This window comes from Carassius auratus, unplaced genomic scaffold (assembly GCF_003368295.1).
Source record: "Carassius auratus strain Wakin unplaced genomic scaffold, ASM336829v1 scaf_tig00215937, whole genome shotgun sequence".
Taxonomy (NCBI): Eukaryota; Metazoa; Chordata; class Actinopteri; order Cypriniformes; family Cyprinidae; genus Carassius; species Carassius auratus.
Genome location: NW_020528317.1, coordinates 70,113 through 91,080, shown reverse-complemented (window position 1 = coordinate 91,080; position 20,968 = coordinate 70,113). Strand labels below are relative to the sequence as shown.

The following is a 20,968-nucleotide window of genomic DNA, read 5'->3' as shown; positions in this document are numbered from 1 at the left end:
AGGATTTTAACTATAGCCTTCACTGGCAAGTTGTTATGAACTCTTCATGAACCATAGCTGTTTTACACAGGCCTGACTCCAGCTCTGAGCAAGGTCTTTGGACTCTCAGGGTAGGACAGACAGTTTGGAGAAGTGAACCGTGAAGTGCTTTCTTTTCTGAAGTGCAAGCTTTTGATTAAGTTGCTTCGTGAATATTATATCTAGTGTTGTTTAAAAGTATTTGTAGTCTCAGTTCTAAACTATGTTGAGCTGGTCCTAGCTTCAGGCAGTATGCCCACGAACCACCTACAGTCCTTCACCATCCACCTTCACCACCGTCTGATGCATATCGCAAACAAAACTGGATGTTTTTTTTTTTCTCGACCTCATAAACTCTAATCTGATTGGCTGACTTCTGCGAGAACAAGCACAAGTCCATCTTGAAACGAAGTCTACACGGTGTCATGCAAGATACACAAGTGTTTTTGAGAAAAAGAAATAAGAACTGAACTGAACTGAATATTGCTTTATTTTCTGAATTGTAATTGGTGTATTTTCTGTACTGTACTTAGTCTCTAGACATTTTCTGCTTGTGTTTTTGTACAATCTGAGATTGCAATAGGCTATTATTTATTTTTCCCACACAAGTCTATTATTGACATATTAATTTGTTTTAGATAAACCCACCCTGTAACTGTGACTGATCACTTTGTATATCACTTACATTCTTCATCCTGTCTAATTGAATGATTTATGGCTAGAAAAAGCTGCAAAGTGTGATGTAAATCACTGGGGGCAGGGCTTTAGCTCCCAGCGTGCACTTCTGTTTGGGTAGAATATTGGAACAAAAAAAAATCATGTTTTATTACCCTAAGTTTAGTTAGACTGTAAATGTGTTGTATTTTAATTTAGTCTCAATGCATTGCATAAAGCTATTTATAGGCTATGTTTTAATTAAGTTAGACCCAGCATCCTGTAATTAGGCTATAGGTCATAAATGACTTTCTTGTTGATTTTCACATCTTGAGTTCACTGCTTCTTACAATGTTTTTTTTTTTAGTATTATTTAAAAGATATGATAAAAATACGTTTTATTCGTTGTGAATTAATTTTATTACAGGTTGTTTTATTCGATATAATTTATTTAAATAAAAAGATTCGTGATGGTTGTGAAAACTGACTTTAAACTGGTTATCCTGTCGCTCGGTACCAAGCAATCAGTGAGAAAACGCTCCAAGGCCTTTTAATTCAAACCCGTTATTTGTGGCAGGACGCCCTCACGTGCACCTGCTGCGCGCTCTCAGTACAAGTTTAGACTCACGCGGAGGCTCCCAGAGCGTGTGAACGGGGCAGCTGTAAACAGCGGTGGCGCGCGCTCACCGATTTTTTGGTCCACAACGAGGAGAGCGCAAGAGACCGGCGGCGCGGAGCTGGTCGAGGGCGACGTCTCTCCAGCTGTCGTGTAACTGGACTTGTCCGAGAACTGGACCGGAAACTCCGTTCACGTGTAGCTGGCGGGAACAGCGCTGAGGGACTCGCTTTGAGGCGGGAAAACACGGAATTCTCAGAAATTCTAAGTTGGATTCTTTAATTTAACAACAGTCTTGCTCCTTAAACGCGAAGACCGTTGTAGTAAACAAAAAGAAGCGTTTTAACGACACACACCGGAGTCACATAAGGTTTGGCATTCCTAAAAGGCGGGAATTAAACCGACACGGGAGCACATCATCCGATATCACGCATCGGTTTCCGTCACCACCGAGTGAATTAATAAATAAATAAAGTCTGACTGACTGGACATACCGGAGAGCTGACGTGTCTCACGTTTGACAGCTTTTTTTTTTGGAAGCGTCTCAGTTTACCTCAGCTCAAACGTCACTGTAAATAAACTGAACGGCAAGAGGAAGAATAATTGGGTGAGGAGGAGGAAGAGGGGTGAACCCACGCCAATGTGATCCCTCAGTCATCAATGGGAAATACCGGAGTGCACGCGACTGGGGCGAGATGCTCGGAGAAGCTCGAGGTGCGTCGCCGCGCTTTCACCGTGAATGAGTTTTAAAAGAGCGCGCGAGGAGGGAGAAAGAGCACTGTGAAGTTGAACATATTCGTCAAACGCGAGAAGAAGAACCAGGTGGAAAATTTATCCATGTGGCACATGCATGAGAAAACAAAACGCGTCACCGAGCTTCCCAATGCTTGGTGAGAATGTTGACATGTTTAATTGTTGACGAAGGGGAAGATGACAGAAGCTTCGTGAGAAAGATTCCGAGCGTGTTTTTGTGAGAGAGGGTGAAGTTCATTCGACATGCCCGAGAATGTCTCCCTCATCAGGAACCGGACGGAAGTCGCGCAGGGTCGCGCTTGGGGTAGCGGAGCGGGCGCGCGGCCAGCATGGGTCGTCATGGTGCTGGCCGGTGTGCTGATCTTCACGAGCGTGGTGGACGTGCTCGGTAACGTGCTGGTGATCATCTCGGTGCTCAGAAATAGAAAACTGAGAAACGCGGGTAAGTGAGCGAGTGAGCGCGCGCGTTTAGTCCACATTCATTAACGGAGAGATGAGGGGATTCTCACACATGACCCGTTCTTGCATTCAGAACAGCTTAACGCATTCCAAAGTTACACTACAGTGCAAAACGATTAAGAAAAAAGAACGCAAGAACGCGTCTTTTGTGAATGGCCCTTAAGAGTGGATGATAATCATTCACTGGCTCATGACAAGGAGTTATTAGGATAATACTCGTATGACTCATTTACAGTTTCAGAGGGTCATTATAATACTGCCATCATCTGTCGTGTGTTCCCGTGCCACACGGAGAAATTCAAGAATAAACCTAGTGCTTCATTCACACGTTAACCAGCCATTCACGTGCGCTGTATGCCTGAGCATGAATGACAATACAAATCTCATACAAAAAGATGGGAATTTGTCTAAAATCATTTTGAGATAGATGTTCATCATCTGTTCTGCAGTCATACAGCATATGAAGCACCGCATCTGTTTATTGAAATAATTTCAGTAGATTTAAATATGATTCTATTTAACATAATTTGCCTTTTATAATTGTTTCTTAAACTTATACTAATGCATTGTCTGTTATTTAATTATTTTTGTATTTTAGTTTTGAATGTCAGTTATAGAATTAGCCTAGATTAACCTGCTAATTAGTCGTTTCCATATGCCTAATGATTAATTTTGCCAAGTAAAACAAGCTTCTGTTAAGACACTGAACATTATTTTTACACATTTGTTTATTCATTCATTTGTTTGTCATTCATTCCTCATTAATTCATTCCTTGTTTAGTTTGTTTATTCATGTTTATGCTAATTATCACCAAACAAAATCTGAAACTATATGTTTAATGGACACGAGACGGTTTGATGTTACATAACACACAGATATCAAAGACGGTCAGAGCCTGAGAATCACACTGTGCACTCGAGGCTGTCTGACAGTGATACTTTAACGGATATTTGAAGACCATGTGAATGTGAGCCAGAGAGTGGCAGTGTGCTTGTGAAGGTGACAAATGTATGTTTGGATACTTCCTTTTAAAATTCAGAGATAAATCAAAATCCTTTGGCGTGAATCAATTATTTATACACACATATGTGTGTACCGGAGAATGAGTGCAGGGGTGTGAACTGCATGTCTGAAACAGCAATAGCTCAGATTTACCACCAGCATCTATCACTTATGTGCTGGCTGTGTTGGAGTAAGTGTGAGAGAAAATGCAAAGCAATTTCAATTAATTCCACTCAGAAAAAGCATTTTATTGGAGTACCTCATTCATTAATATGAAGTACCATATGGTTTCAAATTATGGATCTTCATTTGCATTTTTTTCATTATTATCTGGCAATGCTTTCCAGTTTCAAATAGATGTCTAAGATGTCTGATGTTTTTCTATTGTGAAGTGTTCGGGACAAAACACAGGCATGCAAATCTTTTGAAAACATGTTCCTACTCTGCAAGAATGATTATTTTTTTAAATCACAAAAGGAGATGTGAGAGAAAATGAATGGATAAGCAAAGAACAATGTCAGAAAGAAAAACAGCACAATGAAATTACCAGGGTTGTTCTAAAATATTCTTATGTTCTCTTCATAATTTGCATGATCTGACCTCAGAATGCCAGAGTTCTTTTCCACTTTGATGTCTTAAGGACCGGTGGGAGTTTAAAATGCAATTTTTAAGATTTCAGTTTTTCACTGCTTACCAGAGCGCAGAAAAACCTGCAAATGGGAACAGAAAAAAAGACGACGAGAAAGAGAGAGTAGGTAAACACAGATTTGAACTGCAATATCTCCAAACAGACAGTCCGTCAAACCATTCGACAGCGCTGTGTTATTAGGTCAGAGTTTGATATGTCGGCTGTGTTCTGTAATAGTCATCAGTAATATGGAGTGTGTGAGAACAGACAAAGCGCAAGCGAGCAGCAAAGGAAGAGAGAGCTTTTCTATGCATGTCATTGTGTCTTTGGAGATTTTTGACATTTTCTTATCTTGAAATGTGCAGGTGGCATCATCCCATCACTGTCTTAACAAAGCTACGGTAACCACGGCAATGTACCCGTTTACCAGCACAGCCCTGCACTCCAGCTTTCAAATAAAACATGTTGTCTACAAAGGGATGAAGAGAGAGACCGAAATGACAGAAATGTTGCTGTCATTCCTACTCCTTTTCACTCTTATTCTTCATCTCTATCTTGCTTTCAATCCGGTCCTTCGCTCTTAAAGTTGTGTCTGTGGTTCTGGTATTTATTGAGACAGTTAGATTTGGTCCTTGACCTCATGTTATGGGCTTTTGCTTGGGTTTGGTAGAGGCAGTGCAGGACTTAGGGGGCTAGAACATCATCATAGAGCAACACAAAATACTCAAAAATGTAAATATACTTTGAGGTTCATATATAGTACAAATATGCAACATGTCTAACCTATAGTCAATAGTATATATATATATATATATATATATATATATATATATATATATATATATATATATATATATATAAGGTTATTTTTAATCACATAATTTAGTCTAATATTTATATAATATAGAATCATCATCTGACATTAAATGAGGCGTGAACATCTTTTTATACATGTGGTGTAGGCTAAAGGCTTAATGGAGCTGTTCAAAGTGCCATGTGATAACAAACCAATTGGTGCAGATGCGATCAATAAGTGTCCTAAGTGAAATAGAAGTTAATGCTGTTTGATTATGACCTTGGAGGTCACGGCTGGCCTGGTTAGCCCTTGCGTGTACATGTGGCTAATCATGTCTGACTGTCATCAGTCAAATCAAACAAATTTAAATAGGCAAAAGCAGGGCCCCCTACAAGGTAGGGCCCATGGGCTGCAGCCCAGTGGTAAGTCCTGCTATGGGTAGAGGTGTATTTGTGTACCACAAGGTGACATTGAGTGTCTGATTAGCATTGAGTGATGAGCTTGCTGGTGATCTGTATAGATACTCAAAGGGCATGTGATAAATGTTGTGTGTCTGTCACCCTTGACTGCATCCTTCACTTTGACCTGTTATGATTAGGGAAACACTAATATTGGAGTACCTTTTTGTGCTTTTCGTTCTTCTACATGCTCGACTTTGTGCTGTGTCCAGTTGAACCGCAGGAGCAGGTAGTATTGATTAATACATCAGATGTGTTTAGTTTTTCCTAAAGGTTCAATTTGCTGTGCAGTGCCAGACTGAATGAAATCCTGTTGGGTCTGGCGAAACTGTATGCAAATGAGATGACTAAACCACGCCCATACTTCTGTCCGGCAGCGTTCCATCACGCCCTTGCAGTTGTTCCCTAGAGTAAAGGAAAGTGATGTGTTTAAGACATTTTTTTTCTCGTAAAATTGAGGGTCATATCCCTGGAGAGCAATAAAGGCTTTTCAGATGATTGATGACTATGTTCCCCGATGCATTGAACTTTGATGAGTGAAGCATTACAGGGATGGTTTAAATGGAAACCTTTTTTCTTTAGAGGAACACAAAAGAAGATATTTTTGATATTTTTTGTCGATACAATAACAGTAAACACTTGTCAAAAATCATTTGGCAAGTCTTTTTCTTTGAGCAATTGTTAGGACTTTTCTGTTTGCTTAACAGAAGCTTTTGCGTGACACACCAAACAACATGAACAGGGTATTTCCAGGGACAAAAATGGTCTTTGGTGGTGGCTGACGAACACAGTCATCTATACATACAGTACCCTTGTGCAATGTGTGCCCAATACTGACAATAAATCCAAAATAAATGCAAAGAAACAGTTTGTCATATCCAATTAGCATGCAGTCTTATTCTTTTATGTCTTACAGTGTAAGTCATTTTTTTTACTTATTTCAACATGATTGATTGATTTGGGGCACACTAATTCTAATTTCAAAAACAATTTAGGATGATAAGTATGCGATTTGGGATGCAATGATAAACTCTGCTCCGGAAAAAGCCCTAATATGGACAAATACATCCAGCTATCTGTAGCTAAGTCTCACATAGGCAGACCTTCAGACTGACAGCAGAAGGTCTGGAAAACTTGCTTTGAATGGCCAAAGCCCACCCAAGAGGCCATATGACTGACAGGTAAATCAACCAATCATATTTCGTTTTGTGCCGCATCATGTTTAGGGTCGTGGAAAAGTCCCCACAGTAACCAGTGGATAAAATTCTTGGACGTATTTTAAAAAGTCTATTCTGTGAACTTTACATATTTCACATACTTTTTTGAAAATCCAGCATTTAGTTGATCCTGATAAGCGCTCGTCATCAAAGTAGTAAAAACAACACCTCGTTCTTCCATGAGGTGGTTTGGCGTGATGGCATTATTGTTTCCAGGAAAATGTTAAAAAGTGCTACACACGTCTCCCAGAAATTCTGTAGAATTCAGCCAATCAGATGATGACTTTGAGTGTTTACATTTTTGTGTGCCATATGCATCAGATGTTCAGCTGTGGGCGTGAATAAAATATCTGCATAAAATATTTTTAGCTGAATAAAATAAAGATAAAGAGGATAATGATAAAGATGTTTTGAATGATGAAACATGAAGGCAATAAACATGTTTTTTAAACATTGCAATTGTTTATTGCAATGATTCATCTGTGCTCAAGCCATCTCGGGTATTTTACTAGGAATATGCTATATGCATAATGCAGTGCTAATCAACATTACTTGTATTACAGTATAGAATTCCATAAAATTCTAGATTTTCTGTCACATTCTATAATAATTAGTCACATTGGACCACAGAAGGATGTTATTTTAAACACTAGACTGAGTTCATTTTGGGGCAAATTTGATACTATGTTAAGCTAACTAGCCCTTATTCACCTGTTGCCAGAATGTGATTTATGTTTTATGATTCACTTGAAAAGCTTCTTTTTTAAGAAGGGCATCTCATACAAAGACAAAGAAGGTGAAGTGAGAAGTTTGATCAAAGTAATGAGGTAATAAAACAGTGTGACTAGAAAGGCGTTCTCTCAGCAGTCATCAACATGCACTGCATACTGCCATCACAAGTACAGCAGTCCTCTACATCACCAAGTAATCACATTAAATGATCAAATAAAACTTTGGCGGGACAAAGATTCATTTTGGCAGCTGCCAAAATATTTTGAATTGGGCTAAAACAGTGCTAAGATGATACAGTCAATGGCCAACTGCAGCGTACGTTTATCTTAGTCATAAGGCGGTAATAGTCTAAATTCATTATTTAAAAAGAGTAACTAAATCTAGAAGTCAATCAATCAATCAATCACCTTTATTTATATAGTGCTTTAAACAAAATACATTGCGCCAAAGCACTGAACAACATTCATTTGGAAAACAGTGTCTCAATAATGCAAAATGATAGTTAAAGGCAGTTCATCATTGAATTCATTGATGTCATCTCTGTTCAGTTGAAATAGTGTCTGTTTTAATTTGCAATCAAGTCAACGATATCGCTGTAGATGAAGTGTGGATATACATAACATTACTAAAGACGCACTTGCTGACCATTTTTAATATTAGTCATGTTAATCACTGTCTTCATTCCAGACAGCCTTGTCATTATGAAAATAGACATGTATTGAAACGTGCAGATGAAATTATGTAACATCAAAACAACTTTTTTTGGTTTTGTGTGTCCTCTTGACTTTGTCATTTGCTCGCTTTCATCACTTTCCCTTCTCATCTCACGCACTGGTTTGCTAAGTTGAATAGCCAATCAAAGAAATCTTTCTCACCGACTGCATGACGCCAATTCAACATTCTCAACTGGCCAAAAATGGCACCAACACGGTCCAACTAGTACCGATGGCGCAGAACACACCCTAAAACTGAGCTGACAGATGCTCAACGACGGCCTGGCATTTTCTACCGGCTGACAGTCGAATTGGCATGTCGCAACCTCTTGTCACTTTTTGCTGTACACACTTGCACACAACCTAGCAATCTTGTAAAATCTGCAGTGAGAGGTGGCCTTTTTGTCATTTGGGTGAAAAAGCAAGAGGTCAGAGTTTAAGAGCAGTAAAATCTCATGCACACACAGTTATAGGCAAAAGAGAGATGCATACCATGGTAGAACCCTTCATTTGTGTTTTTACCCTATGAAATAGTGATCGTGTTAGTGAAGTCCTTGTTAGTTTGGGGTCATTAGAGATTTAATTAGCATTCATGTTGACTAAGCACTACCTTCCGTTGCCATCATTAATGGTTGTGTGTGTGAGCATTCTCTGTTATGCTGTTTTTTTATTAAAGCCTTTGTGTGTGCTTATGTGTATAAGAGAGACACCCGGAGGAAAGGTGGCTCAAAAGACCGAATGGAGTTCTCATGTGTGTCTCTTTTAAATATCCCCTTCTTCTTTAGATGTTTTGCATGATGGATGGAAAAAATAGCTGTTACTTGGCAAATCTGACTACAGTTTGAGACATTGTTGAGCTCTTTTCTGAAACGAGATGAGATGGTCATTTGCTCAAGAGGAAAAACCTCATTTTTAATCTCAGTGGTGCCTAGTAGAAACAGCTGAAGCATTAATGAGACCCATTGGTGTAGTTTGACATTTAGGCTATTTGTGAGCCAGACCATGATACTGGGTTTCTAGATTTCATATTGTACATTTGTGAGACCTGTTTAAAAAATAAACGTGTCCCACTCTTGTGCAACAGTTGTGCTTTTATTTAGCTGACTGTACCTTCAACACCCTTTGGACCATATAACGCAATTATAATTAATTTGAATACAGTGCCTTCTTTACTCCATTTAACCTATTTTCCATGTTCGCTGTTTGACATTTAGAGTTTTATAGCTTGTAAAAGCTTCTGTGACTTGAATAGTTAAAGGAATACTCCACACAAAAATGAAAAGTCTCTCATCGATTACTTACCCTCATTCTATCCCTGTTGTATATGACTTTCTTTTCTTCTGTGAAACAAAAAGATTTTTAGAAAAATAACACTGACCTGCATCATACTTGCTGTATGAAATCCAATACTTGTTTCTTACCAATTTTGGGGTGTGAATCCCCACAAAAATGAGCCTGTTTTGCTCGAGCATGTCACACTTTCTCACAAAATATGATGTGGTTTTTTATAGATTTTTTGCTTTCGTCAAGGTGAAGAAATCTATTGCTCCCTAATCAGCAAAAAAAGACATGATAACTGTCTTCATATGAGCGACAGGGTAACATTCGTAGCCTATTTTTCACATGTATAAATTAATCTGAAGACTTTTTCCAATCCTTTGCAAATTGTAAATTACTGACGTAGATTTTGAATTCTTCTTTTTGTCATTAGAACTTTTATGTGCTTATATGTATGAGAGATGGATTATTGTAAAATATTATAAAGCTTGTGACATTGATATCATAGGAGCTTCTGCTGTAAAAGCTTTAGCTGCATGCTGGGTTTTTTCATTTTGTTCTGCTCCTGCAATGTAAAACACTCCACAGACAGGTCACCCAATTTAATTGAAACAAAAATCCCATGAATTGTTCCACTGGAATACACTTGGAATCCCTCGTTTCTCTTACCAGTTCACTTGCATTTTCCTCTGTTTCATGGGGTTATTTAAAACATTATTATCTGTCACTTCTGATCCCTATTAGGATCCTTTACTGGGAATATTTCTGAAGTTGTGAAATGCAACAGATAGATATTTTTTGTTTGTCAAGTCACGGAAAACATTTTACTGTACGTTTCATTCATGCATTCAGTATAAAGCTTTTATCCAAAGCGACTTTGGATAGTCCTAAATTAATCTGGAAGCATCTGTGAATCTGGCACACTATTCATCTCCTGAACACTTATTCCTCACATCTCAGAACGAGAGTTTAGACCAGATTTCTCTCTCAGAAAGCCTTTCGACGTTTCAATTAAAACATTTAAAGTCCAACTGCTTTTTTTCTCTTGCCTCTTAATCTTCTTGTGAGAAAGGACGAACGTGAGGGGAGGCGAATTGAGTTGTAATAAGTGAGAGGAAAAGAAATGGATTAGAAATCAGATACGGTGAGAGATATTGACAGAGCGAGAGAAAGATAGCAGACATTGATGGATCCAAATGAGAAAGACAAAATGGAGAAGAAGGGGGGAATTAGATAAGAGGAAATGGGCGGCTGTGAAAGTTGACAGCAATTTGCGGTGACCCTAAATCATTCAATTTCTGGAGACATGAGCAACAGTGATCATGCAGTGCATTGTGGGCGTGTCCTGTGTTGCAACAGTTTACATTTAGGCAAATGTGCATCAATGGAATTTAAAGAGTGTCAGAAAGCGCCATTCCAAGAATGCTTGATTCATGCATTGATAGTCATTCATCTTGTTCATTTTATAATGCATCGCTGCAGTATCTATACCGATGTATTAGAGCAAGAGGAATGGCTAGTGACCTGCTGACCTCTAGCAATAAAATCAGTATGAGATATGAAATAGAATATTAACCTAAAATGATCACTTTTTTATATAGACTCTTTTTCCCAGATGCATTCGATCGATATTCATTGAATGCATGTATCCATACAAAACCTATCTGAGTTCTGTAACGCATTGGTTTAGGAGCACAGGTGTGTGTTCAGTACTGTGTTGAACTTCTTATGAACTCCATCTGTGGTAAAAATGCTAAAACAACCTGATCTGAGGAGAAAACCTCAACTCCCAGCAAACCAGCACACAACACATGCATGCGAGAGACTGACTGGTAAACCAATGCAACATGCACAAACAAGCACTGCAGAGGAGAACTCTGTCACACACACCGCACTTAATCTAATAGATATGAACTTTGTGTGAACCTCAGAGTCAAAATACTACAGCACCTGAGCCAGTCCTACACATTACACACACACACACACTCCCACACTCCCAGACACGCAATATATCGACTACAGTTCAGGTGCTGTTATCAAGTTTCCTTTCTGGCGTTTGTGTTTTCTACTCTACGAACCTTGGTAAACGTATAAAATACATTCATTTTATTTTCTAGTGGAAAGTAACTCACCAGTGTCATGATTTCATGGAAAAAAATGTAAATCTGAAGAAACTCTTGCATTTTGGTCGGAGTCTGTTTTTCACATGTACTTAACAAGAAAGATACATTTTTATTTGTTGTTCAAAAAACAGTGTCCTAACCTGTGTCCTAATGTGATAAAGTGTCAGAAATGATCATTTCTGTATTAAACGATTTCCTCATTGGTTTAAAATCTTGCTCCACACAGTTGTGTCTTAAAGATCATGTTGGTTCATTCATTCATTCATTCATTTTTGATTGGCTTTGCTGCATTACATTTTGAAAACGCGAAACAGGAAAATACTTATAAATTATTCGCCATTACGTTTTCTTGCAAAATATTTGAAAACCGACAAAGTTAGGAATAATAAAGTACCAACAACTAAAATATAATGATATACATTTTTTAATAATTATATTAAATTTACAGCTGGTGTTGGGAAGATTTAGACTTTTATTCAGCAAGGATGTAATACTTGTGTCAAATGTGACAGTGAAGACATTAACATATTACAATTTTTTATATTCAACACTGATAATAATAATGAGAAATGTTCCTTAAGGTGCAAATCAGCTTATTAGAATGATTCCTGAAGGATCTTATGACACTGGAGTAGTGATGCTGAAAATTTAGCTTTGATCACAGAAATAAATGCTTTAAAAACATATTAAAATAGAAATTTTATTTTAATCATGTTTTACAATAGAACTGTTTTTACTGTATTTTTTGATCAAATAAATGCAGTCCTGGTTAGCATAAGAGAGGGGGAAAAGCATAAACAGTAGCAGAACACGAAAGCAAGCCCCCGATCATAATTTTGGGGTATTTATGGCCTGACATAAACAATTGTGTTCACAAATATCCTATTGCATTACCATGAAGTAATCATATTGTTGAAAATGAAAAATAAATAACATTTCAAAATCCACCAAGTCAAAAACACGATATATAAAAAAAATTCAACAGTAAATGTTTCTGAGTATCACTAAATAATACAAGTGGTTCTATTAATATTACATATGCTATTAGGATGGTGTAAATCACGTTTTAGTGCAAGTTTAAGAGCAACAAAAACAGATTTTCCTAACAATAGAAAGGAATATAAAAACATCAAAGCACTGAAACTGGATCAGTTTTGAAGACAATGTTTGATTTTCTGTTATGAACAGAGGTGGGAATATCTGTAATCACCAAGAACACACTATCAACCACATACTCTAGCAAGAGCCTAGCAACCACCCAGAATATTCTAGCAACCAACTAGCAAACACCTAGCACATAAAACTATTTAAGTAAAAAAAAAAAAAAAAGACTTTACTCTCATTGGGATTCAGGAATTATTTTGCAGCCCAGTGTCTATTACAGTATAAAACATAAATTAAATTACAGATATAGGTGTTTAAAGCTATGACCTTTTGGGGAAAAAAAATATTTTCACTAATCTTGCAATAGATTAAGTTTACTAGAAAAGTTCAAATACCAAAAAGAATTGTATATGAACTTGGTATGCACCACAAGAAAAAAAGAAAATTCAACATCCCCTGCACATTTGGCCAAATGTCATTACAGTACTGTAGCAGTTTCTTGGTTTCCTGGCACAAGACTATATCTTTAGGCAATCATTTCTAAGTTCTGCAAAAGTGCAGTACATGGTTACAAAAAAGGTTGAAAAATCACACGTTTTTGAGGATGTACAACATGTGCTACAGTTTACTTTACAAAAACTGCGATATGTTAAGATTCTTATCTAAATCTGCTGCTATTAGATGCCATGATCTGCATCTTCTTATTGATTTCATGGTACCGTTTCGTCGGATGGCAAAAAAGACCTTTATCCATGATGAAAGTAGAGCGGGTGGTAAGAGAATCATATCACCAAACAATTACAATCAGACTTATCCGGATGGGATTAGGTTTCTCAGAAGACTTCTAGTTAGCTGAGAAGCAGTCATTTTACCCAATGGATGTAAAAACAATTTGTTTTCTGAACTGGGCCTCGCTCTGTGTTTCTGACTCAAGAAGTAGTAGCAGGAGCATGCAACCATCATGCACAGTTTACTAAAAGACTTGTTTTCTTGCCATTATTTTGCTGAAAAGTAGCATATGAAATACTGCTTAAATGACAACATTTATATTTTATTCTGGGGTGGCACAGCATTTTCATGGGATCCGCCCCTGAAGAAGTGTAGTTCCCTGATTACATCTTACTGTTGTCATCATTTCTAATTTACTGTTTTTATATAACATAATGGTTGATCTTTTTTTTTTTTGATTGAATAATTATGTCATCATGATCTGAATGTAATAAAACAATTCATTTTAATGTCATAACTAAGGCCTTGTATTTGAATTCTGTCTGTGTGTGTGTGCTTTAGGAAATGCGTTTGTAGTGAGCCTGGCTTTCGCCGATCTCCTGGTGGTTTGCTATCCCTACCCTCTGGTCTTGCACGCCATGCTGCACGCGGGCTGGTTGCCAGGCGAGATGGAGTGTAAGGTCAGCGGCTTCCTGATGGGAGCGAGCGTCATCGGCTCCATCTTCAACATCACTGCCATCGCCATCAACCGCTACTGTTTCATCTGCCAGGCCAACACCTACGAGAAAATCTACGGCCGCACCGGAACCCTGGTGCTACTGATGTTAGTCTGGGTGCTTACCGCCATTGCTATTCTCCCGAACCTGGCGTTGGGGTCATTGACGTACGACCCTCGCGTTTACTCCTGCACCTTTAGTCAGACAACAAGTGCAGGCTACACCATCGCCGTGGTGACTGTGCACTTCCTGCTTCCTATAGCGGTAGTTACATTCTGCTATCTGAGGATTTGGGTGCTGGTGCTCCGCGTAAGGAGGCGGGTCAAAACCGATGTCAGGCCACGCCTCCGTCCAAGTGAACTGCGTCACTTCTTGACCATGTTCGTCGTCTTTGTGCTGTTCGCCGTCTGCTGGGCGCCGCTGAATCTGATTGGCTTGGCTGTAGCGGTGGACCCGCCCCGCGTAGGGCCCTTGGTCCCTGATTGGCTATTTGTGGTGAGTTATTTCATGGCATATTTTAACTCCTGCCTGAACGCCGTAGTGTACGGACTGCTCAATCAGAACTTCCGCAGAGAATATCGAAGAATACTTCTGTCACTTTGTAAGCCACGCCTCTTCCTGCAGGAGACGTCAAAGGGCGGGACTGAGCGCAGCAACAAACATTCACCTGGCAACAACAATAACGATGATCAGCCCAAAGCGAACACAATATAACTTACCAACAATACATTCAATTGTTCACAGATATCAAACAGAGAATGCTGCAAAACGGTTTTAAATCGCAATCACAAATGTTTTGAAAATACCATATTTATGTCTCACTTTAGATACCACACTCTGCCAAAAAACAAAACAAAAAAACAATACCTCATTTGCTGGAAACTTACAATTATAATAATCCTCAGTATTAAGAAAATTAATTACATCTCACACAAGTGTTACAATCACATTCAATGAATGCATGCTAATGATTGAGAACAGTGCAATAAGTCATTACCAGACAAAAGGTGCAAACTCGAGGAAGACAAAGACTGCAGAACATTGTGATCTTCTTCCAATCACACGCCCCTAGAAAATAACTTATTTTTCCTCCAACCACCCATAAATTCTCACCAAACAGATCTCTCAGACATTTCACAAGTGCTTCCCTAATGATATAACAGAATTAAAAAAATGCTACCCAAATGCTCACACATTTGTGACCTCTCAGCATCTTGACATATGTTTTCTCAGTGCTCCAATAGCGTTAACACTTTTGGCGCTGCAAGTAAACAAGAGCCTCCCCTTGTGCTATGCAACCAATTAATTTAAAACTCAATGGAGAAAGTGTAAAACTAGGGCTCCCTTTGGTTTGCAGCAGAGGTTATCCAAACGTTCCCCAAAACACTGCAGCAACATTCTTGTAAAACTCCCCTATTGCTATGCAAACTCAACTTGAGCAACTCCCACAGCTGCAAACACTGTGGAAATCTTCCGGTAACCTTCCCACAACATTCCTCTAGGTCTGCGGATGTCGTCCTGTGGGAATATGCCAAAATGCTGCAAGAACACGTTCTTATATTCTCCATAGATTAAAAAAAAAAAAACATCACACGCTCCCTATGTCTGTGCACCAGCAGAACGCATCTGCACATTCTGCACGTTATGGCATACTTACATTAAAACTTTTACTCAACTGAGCAAAGTTTAGCATTGAATCCATTAACAGGGTTCAAATAATCAAGAACAAAAAATAATAATGATGAGCATAGGGCTTCTTATTTATGTGACACAAATATACTATTTGTCAACGTCTTAAATATAAAATAGTAATATAACAAAAGTTAAAATAATCTTTATTAATATACCTACTTTAATATACCAGCATGTCATTCTGTGTCAACTGACATTTAAACATACACACTTCGTTCAAGGTGCCAGTCAATCAAACCACAACTGTAAAGAAAGACCTAATTCTTAATCAAATACATTAAATAACTTTTATTATTTTTATCAAATTATTATTTTTTTTATTTAAACAGACATTTTTGATAGTAGTTAAATTGTTGTGTTGCGTTCATTCAGCCACCAACATTTATATAGCCATCTGCTGAAATTACCCATTTCAACCGGTAAGTGTCAGTTGGCAGGTTTCAGTAAAACGTCATTTATTGCAGAGTTGGATGAGGTAATGAAACTTTTGTCTAACAATTTACAGATTTGTAATGTTTTTTTCTTCTCAAGTAATTTATTTTTACCTTTGCCCATCTCAGATATCTTTTAAGTAGCCTATTTTGTCATTATTACGGGAAGGATATTGCTAAAATATATTTTTTTTACTTTGAGGATCCTGCTTAAGATGTATAATATTCATTGTCAAACAATAGAATTTAAACTGTGTGTAAATTGTTTGTATGTACAGTATGTGAACTGTTAAAGCCTCAAAAATTTAATAACTAGAATCTGCCAAAAAAAAGAAAAATTGACGGGTGAATTCACTTAACAGTGACTCGGAACATTTCAACAAAAAATCCCTCGCTATAAGCACCCGTAATTCAGTTTAACCACATGTCTAACACTCATGATCAGGAATTGCATTGTGGAAATTTCATTCAGCACTAATTTTGTGGCTGTTTTTACATCATGAAAACAATGCAGACAGTTTGCAAATAAACAAGTCATAGACATTGGATGAAAATTCTCATTAATCAGTGTATCTTCCCGTTCAGGAAATTTAAGCCTCAAATTTTAGGTACTTAAAATTATGAACACCAGTAGCAGTAACATTTTAGTGATTTATTGTGAAGAGTTTTTGACTAATTTTCAAAGGGGCTTCTGATCGCAGTGAGAAATAATGCTAAATGAAAGGCATCAATGCACTTATTGAAATCTTAAGTATACTACACTCTTTTAAATATTGTACTTTATAATCTGTTGAACCATGGTGCACTTTGACAGTCTGTAAAATGATTTTAATTTCACCTGGTTTAAAATAGATTAATACATTTTGCATCCCAGTAAATTTAGAAAAATGTTAGTGAAACCCAAACACCATATGGTATGGAAGCCAGTTTCTGCCAGTGAATAAAAAAATAAAACAAAGTAATTGCGACTTTTTATGTACTTTTTATATATTCTCATAATTCGAGTTTATATCTTGCAATTCTGACTTTATTATATAATTGGGAGTTATAAAGTCAGAATTGTTAGATATAAACTCGCAATGGCAAGTTATAAAGTCAGAATTGCAAGAGATATCAACTTGAAATTCTGACTCGCAATTCTGAGAAACAAAGTTAGAATTGTGGCATGGAAACTCACAATTCTGAGTTTTTTCTTACAATAGCAAGTTAATATTTCACAATTCTAATTTATTTTTCTCACAATGGCGAGGTCATATCTTGAATTTCTGACTTTTTCTTTCTCAGAATTCTGAGTTCTAAAGTCCGAATTGCAAGTTATCTCGCTATTCCAAGACAAAATTCAGAATTGCTAGTTTATATCTAGCAATTCTGACATTATAACTCGCAATTTTGACTTCATAACTCGCAATTGCGAGTTTATATCACACAAGTCAATTCTAAGAAAAAAAGTCAGTATTGTGAGATAAAAAAAGTCACAGCAATTTTTTTTTTTTTTAGTTGAGTAAATGGGCTTCCATAATATAGTCCAAGAGTGCTCAGGGTGTTAAAAAAAAAAAAAAACTTTTACCTGACTGCATTTCAAGTTCTTAGTAACAATGATCTATTTTAGCTGTGAGTTCATATCAGACAACGTGAGATGAGGGTTTCGACATCTTAACCTATTATGAACACAATAGGCTACAGTCGCCCTTGAGGGTGATTCGAAAGCACAATGAAGATGTCACGAGAAAGAGATCGGCGTATTTATTCCGTTTACAGTTCCAGTGTTATCTTAGTAATGGAGTTTGTCGCAGAATGACTCGTGTCTATGCATTTAAAACACATCGCGCCATCAGTCACCGATATCTTAGTATTCCAACCGAGTGCCCAAACGCTCGCATATCGTACTGTTTATATGGGTATTCCTTCTTTTGATTCTGAGTATTTTATATCAGTTTCTCTCATGGGTAACCTGATCTTAGTATTTATGATGAGAGTAGACTAATCTTAGTAACTTCAATGAGTATCGCGCACTTCTTACTGCGGCGAGATCACATGCTCATTTCTTAGTACCTTTGATGACTATGTTGATGAATAATCTCTGTATTTATGACAAATGCTCGTTAAGTAATCTCTTTGTCTTGGCCAACCTGATGAGTGCTGGCATCTTTGTATCTGCAGTTAGTATTGTTGTCTTGGAATTAAAAAATCGAAGAAAGCTTTTATCCAGCACCTGTAAAGCGATATTCGCATTGGTGGAATAATTATGATGTGCTTTGCTCAGAAGGAATAAATATATTTATTATTGTATGTATTTGTTATTTTTATGAATTATTTTAAATCGTTTTGGTTGTTATTGCTACCTTCTGTACTTTGATACCATTTCCCAGTCTGTGAGAATCCATTTTGATCTACGGTTATTCACTGTAATTGTACTGTACTTTGCAAATTTCATTTTTCTATGGTACAGAGACTGAGTACTCATCTTTGTTTCCAAGTACTAAACAGTCTTAACTGAGTTTACTTAAATGGTTTATGCAAAATGATTATCTCATTTATTTCCAATTTTATTTAAATGTGAATCCCCAGAAGAAGAAAACACTGTGCAGATTGTTACCCCTCTGGATAAGGAACTAAATTAAGTTGAGGTCAATAAATGAATAAACCCTTGAAGTAATCTCAACCAACAGGTACATCTTATCAATGTGTCTTAGTACTTGAGTAGGTTTTCTCATCTTAGTAATTCTGCTGTATTGGTGAACATGAACTGATGTACGACGTTTGTAAAAACTAAACTTAGTAAATCCAAGCATTAATCGGGTCAAACTGTTGAAGCCCCAAACACTTGTGATATTTCATACCGCAAAATGAATGTGCATGAACGTTGATTGTTTTATTTGAATCTTTTGAATTTGTGCTCTTAAGAACAAGACAGCGGTTACTTTTGGACAAAAAGAGTGATCAATTGCTAAGGACAGATGGACAGATGGGAAAAAAGGCCCAAGAGGCTTTAAAAATAATGTGACATGGTCTACAATGATTCCACGATGGCCGGTGGTGTAAGATTTTACATGTTAATAAAATTTTTATTTTTAAGAAGTGTCTAGTTTGTGTTTCTTCTGACTCTTTGCACCGCTGAAGGACTCACATGAGGTGAAGGAGTAAACACACCATCACATCAGATTTTCACATTTTTCAATTTCTTTGTCAGATTCTATACTTATTTGCTTGTTAAGCCAAACATCAGTGTAACTTAAGAGCTTGTGATTTAAACACCTAAAAGCCCGTTCACGCCAAGAACGATAAAGATAATGACACACCAACATCGTCCACAAGAACATTCTGTTTATTATAAGCACATGCTCCAATTACATCATTTGCCGCTTTAAATGTTCAAGCTCTTTAAAGCGGGATGGAATTTAGAACTATATTTTTATCGTTATGATTATAGCCCTTGGCGTGAACCCTAGATTAAACATTGGTGCATGACTTGTCCCAGGCCATTTGCACTTCAGAGAGATACCTGAAATAGTGTGGTTTGTTGAGGAGAGGTGTGCTATTACTTTTCACAGTAATCAGATTTTCATTATAAATGGACAAAAAAGTCACCAAGGTTAAGGACGGCCATGAATATCAAAGAAACTTTAGGAAAATTTTGAGAAACTTACTTTAAAACTATTAAAATAGTTTACAAAGCTAAAATCTGATAATTATGCAATTTATAAAAATGGTAGCTACAAGCTAAAGTGGCTAAATAAGTTTTTTTATTTAAAGGGACAGTATATTTTTAAATATAACTATCGTATGATAGCTATAATTTATACAGGGACTCGAATTGGTGAATCATCATTTTAATCTTTTAATTCATATGAACAGTCAATATGAACCGGATTTCCCAAAATATATACATACTGTATAGTACTGTTTCAGAACGAACTTATTTGATAAAATGATTCAAAATACTACATATAAATCTAGATATCTGTTTAAAAGAATCTGTTTGCTGAAATTAATCAAGTATACCGACACTACAACTACGAAAGATGACCGCTGAGGTGAACTCATTTCTTCGTCTACTTTGGCAGTATATGTATTCAGACCAGCATGGCCTATTAAAAAACTACTGAAACTATTGTTTAGCTAGCTAATTTTTGGCCGTGAGTTTATGAGCACCCGGAACACTGTATAAACAAGAACTAGCAAAACCCTGACATTCAGTCACCACATCAAGGTGGAGCTGCAAATATGATTGGCCTCCTGCTGGCTGCATATTAACTATCCGAAGTTTCTTCCAAATTCAATCCATTTTCTATGTGGGAGAGAAAAGCGCATTCAATCACAGGGAGGCAGAGGGAGAAACAGAGGCGGGATGTGATAACCGAGGTGTACTGACAGACGGACAGATTTTGATTCGGAAATAAAGCTCTTGATTTTCCTCACTCTGATTTAAATGCAAATGAAATCTGTCAACAGTTGATATCTTCCAATTGAGAACCGCGCATGTTTGTGTGCTTATGCATGAAAGAGTGAATGTGACTGAGAGGGACTCGCTGCAATTATATGAAAAATGAATCTCAGATCTATAAAACGAACGGATAAAGCTCTTTATTTCCCTCTGAGCTTTCCTGTAGGTCACCTTCAGAAGTTTTAAACTGTGTGAACTTTCCTGAGTCAGACTGACTTCCTCAAAGCAGACGCTGACAGGAAGTGATTCTGTTAATCTCAAATAGTTACTTTGAAATTATAGCTCATACTTAGGGTTAGGGATTTAAACAAACCTCTAATCCGAAGTATTAAACTTTGGTGTGTAACTCATTTCCCATCATTTGTGCTAGCTACTGACATGAATGATAGCCTCCTACAAATTGT

At 37.2% G+C, this 20,968-nt stretch overlaps 1 protein-coding gene across 1 annotated transcript; it reads left to right on the top strand.

Moving 5' to 3' along the window:
* Positions 1-1,303: 1,303 nt before the first annotated feature.
* Positions 1,304-19,147, top strand: LOC113096462 (melatonin receptor type 1B-A). Its single transcript, XM_026261866.1, has 2 exons — positions 1,304-2,483; positions 13,843-19,147. The coding sequence occupies exons 1-2, from the start codon at positions 2,285-2,287 to the stop codon at positions 14,709-14,711; spliced, it is 1,068 nt and encodes a 355-aa protein (XP_026117651.1). The 5' UTR covers positions 1,304-2,284; the 3' UTR covers positions 14,712-19,147.
* The last annotated feature ends 1,821 nt before the right edge of the window (positions 19,148-20,968 follow it).